The following is a 6,000-nucleotide window of genomic DNA, read 5'->3' as shown; positions in this document are numbered from 1 at the left end:
CTGATTCTTTCCCAACACGTTGTCCACAGTGGGCATCGGCTTACAGACCCTCACTGCTCTCAGCGGTGCAGAGGCGGTTGCTGCACCCTGTTACCCTGAATTGATTCAGAGTCTTTCCTCCAAATCCCAGAGGGACTCGGGAGGAGTGTGATCTCCTTTTGAGCACAGGGCACAGGTACCAGTGATTACATCGGGACTGTCAGGGCCTGACTTGGGTCCCAGTCATCCTTGATGGCGGGTAGGGTCTCCCTCATCTTTGCTGCCCAGTGCTAGGGGAGAGCCTGGCCCAAGAAGGCAGGGACACCGGGACTGTGGTGGGTGAGTGCTGAGGCCACTCTGCTCCGAGTGGAGACCCTGGGTAGCTGCCCAATCATGATGGCAAACCTGGAGGGCATGACTGTTTACTCACCAGCACAGACCCGTCTCTGCCACAGAAGAAAGATAAGAGTCCAGGGACAACACCTCATCTGCAAACTTGTTTCACTTTTTACAAGATGATCAGAAAATAGCCTTCAGAGGAAAGTTTCTTCAGTAAAGAAAACCCATTCTATTCAAATAAATATTTCTGCAAGATTGCCTTGGGTTGCTTCTCAGCCATTTCCCCCCTAAGGTGAGCCGGAAGAGCTGCTGGGTCTGAGCGAGGGTGGGGTGGGCCCTGTATGACCTGACCTAGAAGGGGATGTGCTGGGCGGTGTGTTGCCAGCCAGGGCTCAGCAGGGTACAGCGTTTCTGGGGGCCTTAGCTGTGCTCAGGCTGTGAGCCGGCCCTTGAGGAGGAGTGGATGGGATGCTGAAGGGAAGGCTTGTTAGGAATCAGGCTGGATACACATGGGTGCCAGGGTCAGGGGAGAAGGACAGGGAGGCAAGGAGGGAGGGAGAAAGGAAGAGGAGTGGGTCCGGGATCCAGGAGCTCTGAAGGGACTCTTTATGTGAGCAGAGCAGCGCCCTCCCAGGGAGGCGAGCCCCTCAGGTTGGGTTTGCTCAGGATCCCAGCTTCCTCACAAATTTTAGGGATCTCAAATGGCTGAGTATGAGTTGATGTGTGTATGTGTGTGTGTGATTGTTCAGGGGGAGAGGGAAGTAGCTTTTCTGGTTTTGTTGTGGGGCCGGGGGCTGGTTTGTCCACTACGATGCTCAAGAAATGCCTTCTGTGGCAAAGTCCTCTAGGTCGTTGGTGGGGATGATGCCCAGGCTTGGAGCATCTCCCCCCTCCTGCCCTGCACTCTGGGGGGGCCCCTCGGGGCGCTGGCCTGCAGAGGGCTGGGTGGGGTTGCTGGGAGCCGCAGAGGGCAGCTGCAGGCCCACCTCGTGGACGCTCTGGGGCCTGAGGCCGGCTGCCTCCGCGGTGTGAGGGCGCTGCCTTAGGAAGGTGGGGGCAGAGAGCTGAGAGGAGCAGCGCAGGGGCATCAGAGCCGTCACGGGCAGGGGCCGGAAGCCGGGGTACAGCACGTAGGGGGCAGCAAGGGCGTCCGGCGGGGTTGGCTCAGGGGAGGCCCCCTCAGAGGATGGGATGGAGACCTTGACGTATTTGCCTGTCTCTGGGTCATAGAAGGTCTTGATTTTCACCTGGAGCGGCAGATCGAAGACAAAGTACTCTCCAGACTGGGGGTCCTGGAGGACCTTCTGGGTGGCAGGGTAAGGGGGCTGGGGTGTAAGCGACTGGGGCCCCCCAGGCCTCCTCTGGACTGGCTCTGAAAGGGCTGACACCGAGTGGCGGTGCGCGGGAGGGGGTAGGGCGCGGACCACGGGGAGCCTGGGGCGGGGCCTCTCTCCGGGGGACAGCGGCCGTCGCTCTGAGTCCTCAGGGTTCAGCTTTTCTTCCCGGCGTTCTCCATGCTTCTCCTGTGGCTGGTCGATCTTTCTCCTCTTGCTTGCCAGCTTCTTTGCCCGCCGCAGGGCCTTCTCTGTTTTGGGCGGGACTGCAGGTGGCTTGCCAGCCGCCCTCTCCAGCTGAGCAGGAGGCTCTGGCTTCTCCAGGAGGCTAGCCGAGCTGGTGGCCACATCCAGCAGTGAGCCTCTTGGAGAAAGCGTCCTGAGGTCTTCGGCTGATGGCTCCAGCTGGGGGTCGGAGCCAGGCTCCCACGCAAGGGCATGCGTCAGGTCTTCCCTCCGGGCCACCCTGCCAGGGCTGGGGCTGGCCCAGGGGCTGCTGCGCGGAGGCTCCCCTGGCAGCAGGCCAGGCTCACTGAGGGCCTGGGAAGCATCGTCCCAAATGCTGCTGGCAGCAGGGGAGCATGCACTGTTCTCCTCCAGGGAGCTGGCATTGGGGGAAGCCGCCAGCTCACCGGTGACCCATCTTCTCCCCGGGGGCCCTGCTCTGGGAGCAGATAAAAAGTGACTATTGAAGCCTTGCACCTGCTCTTCCCAAAAAGCCCCCAGCTGCTGTGGGGGTAGCTGGTCTTCTGGGTCATCTTCCGGCAAAGTTATGGTGGGGATGCACCTTGGAGCGTCCAGCTTCACCGGGTCCGTTGAACCGCTCTTGCAGTTGTTCACCGTAACTTCCTGTGTGGCCTTTTGGGGTGGCTTCAGCCCCTGGCCCTCTCCTGTGAGTGGAGAAGATGGAACATGCCACTTTGGGGCTGCCTGGGAGGCCTCCGGCCTGGTGGCGCTGGGCACCCTCTCTTGGTCCTCCAGCCCCTCACAGGCCACGCCCTTCACGTGTGTGCCCCGGGCACTGGTGGGTGTCAGCGTGCTGGGCATTTCCTGGCTTTCAGGGGCACAGAGACCAGCATCCCCGCCCCAGCCTGGCCTTGGCAGTTCTTCTTCTTTGTGGCCACTGCCCAGTGGGGACTCCGAGGACACGGACCTCAAGAGGGGCAGCATGATGGGTTTGATCACGGGGGTGGCCCTCAGCGTGTTGTCTTTAATTGCGAAGAGTATGTGCTTGTTTGAAGTGGAACCTGGTGAAGGGGCGAGGCCTCCGGCATGTGGCAGAGCTGTATCTGACTTACTTCCCCCGGTCCCAGTGCGTCTGAAATCAGCTTCCTCCCTCGGCACCTTCCTGGGGCTACCTCCTGGCAAACTTTCTTCTTCTGGCAAGGATTCCCGCTTGCTGTGCTCCTCCACGCACGCATTCCCATTACTCACGGCACCGTACTCTAGCTCATCTTCCTCCATCACTTTCTCCTGCTCATCCTTCCAACCGTCACCTGCATTCATGTTGTTCCTGCCGTCTTCCTGCTGGGTCTCCGCGAACCACGTCTTCTGCTGATCCTCAAACGAGGCAAAGGACTGATCCGAAGAGCTGGTGCTGAATTTGGCCTTACTTTTGAGGCCTGGCATAAAATCAGACTGGCTGTCGCTATAAAACACATCTTCCTCCTCGGGAGAAAGGGGCCCTGGGGAGAATTTCGGGTTGAAGTTTGGATTCTGAAGTCCTGCCTGTCTCTCGGGTTCTGTCTCTTGAGAGATGGATCTCAAGAATCCATTCTCTAGGCCGGAGGTCTTTTGGGTCTCTGCAGCCTTCCCTGCCTCAGGGTCTTCGCTGCAAAGCTTCAGGGACAGATGTTTCCTGCGGAGGCGTTGCCTGGAGTCTGAACGCCAGCTGGGCCTGACATCATGCATCTCTGATTCTCCATTGGTATCATCCTTCTCATAGTTGTTCCTGTTGGCAGCCTCGCCGTTGACACAGAAGGGGGCTTTGGTGATAATTGATGGTGAGGTGGGAGTTAGGTAGGTGTCTGCAGAGGCTGCATCAGGGTCAGCTTTGGGGTCCTTCTGGGTACTGGTGAGTGGCACAGAAGGGCTGTCATCTGGTGTCTCCTTAGAGAACTCATCTGGAGGGTTTTCCTCGAGCCCATTGGGAAGGAGTCCGCCGTTGCTCAGGGATTCTTGGTTGCCTCTGGTTTTCTCATCTGGGCCTTTCATGAGAGGCGAGGGACTGTATGTGCTTTTCACACGCTTCCGCACATCTTTGAGGTTGAACAGCAGGCTGGGGGCTTTAGATTTGTAGCTGTCCCGGGACTGACAATCACTGGGATCCTTCTCTTGGTATCCATTTAGCTGTCCTGGGGGTGTAGGGGTTATCTCCGCTGGCTGGCTGTCAGACGACTCCAGGACCTGTTTGGTGGGTATGACAGGGGTCAGAAGCTTACTGATGTTGAAAGGAGGATCGTAATGCTCGTGGGGCTCCACAGGCATATCAAGAGCATCCTTTTCTGGAAACTGCACCTGGGGATTGTGCTTTGTATACAAGGCTGGGCCTCTCCAGTTCGTCTGTTTCTTCTCTTCCGAAGCATCTTGTAGATTGTCTTTCCCTCCCTTGCCAGGCTTTGGTTTCCTCCAGGGGGCATGGGTCGGTTTCAACGGAGGAGGGTCAGCCTGTGAGCTGGAAGCTTTTTCTTCCATAGCAAATATCTGGGCTCCCAAATCCCTCGACACCCAGGTTCCAGATGTGGAGAGAGTCCCTGCAGCCATCTTGTTCTCTTCCTGACTGCAGTTGGCCCGGACATGGCAGGGGGAGGTTTTTTGCTCAGATGCCGGGGGCTCTCTTAACAAGGGCGTGTCCTCATAACGCTTGAGAGCCTTGCTTTCTGGGACAGCGTCAGCAGCATCCTTTCTCTCGGGTAGCCTCGGCTGGTGGGCATTCCATGACTCAAAAGCACTGTTTTCACTATGGAGAAAGGTCCCTTTGCGAGCCCACTCCTGGCCCCTTCCAGGCTCACTGGTGGCCGCCTTGTGGGCAGGAGAGGGGAACTTTGGCTCGAATGAATTGGCTGCATGTTCAGATGTTGGGAGGAAGCTGTTGGGGCCGTGACTGGCCATTTCAGGATTCCTGGGGGCTTCCTGCTCCCCGTGCTTCCGGCCAGGCTGGTGGCTGGCCTGATGGGTGCTGGAGACTTCGGCAGGCACCCTCCTGACAGTCAGAAAGGCAGAATCGAAGCAGAAGTTGACGCCACTTTCCGGAAGAGGGGCAAATTTGGGGGGATTTTTGAGAGTTGGGGGCTTGCTGGTAGGAGGCCCGCTGTCACAGCGCTGGCTCTCGGTCCTGTCGAAAGATTTGATCAGAGATGACACTTTGGAAATAGGCTTGTTGCTGCTCCTCAGGCCAGAAACTGGCACTTCCAGTCGCCTCTGGGCTGGTGTCAGTGGGGAGCTGCTTTTGGGGTACTTTTCCTCCCCTTGAACATACTTGGGCAGCTGTTGGAATGTGGCCGCCCAGCCTGCATGCTCAGTGCCTTGGGATGGTAACTGACTCCAGATGCCGCTTTTCCTGTGTGTATGGCTCACCGTCCCCTGGTGAAAATTCCCAAACACCTGGCGGGTGATATCCGGGGACAGGGCCAGGTCAGAGTCATGGAAGGATGCGTCCTCTGAGATGCACAAGCTCCGGAACGCGCGGTCCGTGAGGCTGCTCACCTCCTTGTCTGCATCGTCCAGCACGCTGCCAATGCTTGAGGAGTCGCTGAAGCCGTCCATGCACTTCTTGCTCCCCTGCATCGTCCGCCAGCCAGCAAGCCTGTCCCTGTCAGCCAGTGGGTGCCTCTGGGGATGATTTCAGAAGGGTTGGATGCAGCTCTCTTCCCACAAAACTAGAGCTTCCTGATGATCAGATGCAATTGCAAAGTGGGAATTTCTTTTTCTCTGCAAAGGAAAGAAGTGCAGGGTATGAATATGATACCCAACTTAGTGGCATCATATAAGATGACACGCCGCTGTGGGTGGGCAAGGGTGCCCGTGATGGTTGATTTTACGTGTCAGCCTGGCTGGACCACGATGCCCAGGTTTTGGCCAAATGCCAGTGAAGCAGTTTGTACTGCTTTAAAGGCCCACAATGTGAGTGGGCCTTGTCCACAAGGCTGAGAAGCCCTGAGCAGTAGGCAATCCTACTTCTAGGCTTTGGACTGCACTTGCAACATCAGCTCCCCCTCGGGGTCCAGCGTGTTGGCTGCCTGCAGACAGTAGACTTGCCAGCCCCATCGTGACATGAGCCAGTTGCTTACAGTAAGCTCCTTCTCCCTCCATGTGCATATACATACATATATACACATGGGTGTGTGTG

General features: G+C 57.6%; 1 protein-coding gene across 10 annotated transcripts in view; it reads right to left on the bottom strand.

Moving 5' to 3' along the window:
• Positions 1–454: 454 nt before the first annotated feature.
• C28H10orf71 (chromosome 28 C10orf71 homolog) overlaps positions 455–6,000 on the bottom strand; it is a 51,159-nt gene continuing 45,613 nt past the window's right edge. For all 10 annotated transcript variants that reach the window (XM_061405670.1, XM_061405668.1, XM_061405673.1 and 7 more), the window contains one exon: positions 455–5,582. In XM_061405670.1, the coding sequence (XP_061261654.1) occupies positions 1,134–5,438 (4,305 nt within the window). In that variant the 5' untranslated portion in view covers positions 5,439–5,582 and the 3' untranslated portion in view covers positions 455–1,133. The remainder of the gene's footprint in view (positions 5,583–6,000) is intronic.

This window comes from Bos javanicus, chromosome 28, assembly GCF_032452875.1.
Source record: "Bos javanicus breed banteng chromosome 28, ARS-OSU_banteng_1.0, whole genome shotgun sequence".
NCBI classification, from domain to species: domain Eukaryota; kingdom Metazoa; phylum Chordata; class Mammalia; order Artiodactyla; family Bovidae; genus Bos; species Bos javanicus.
This window is presented reverse-complemented; position numbering and strand designations above follow the sequence as displayed.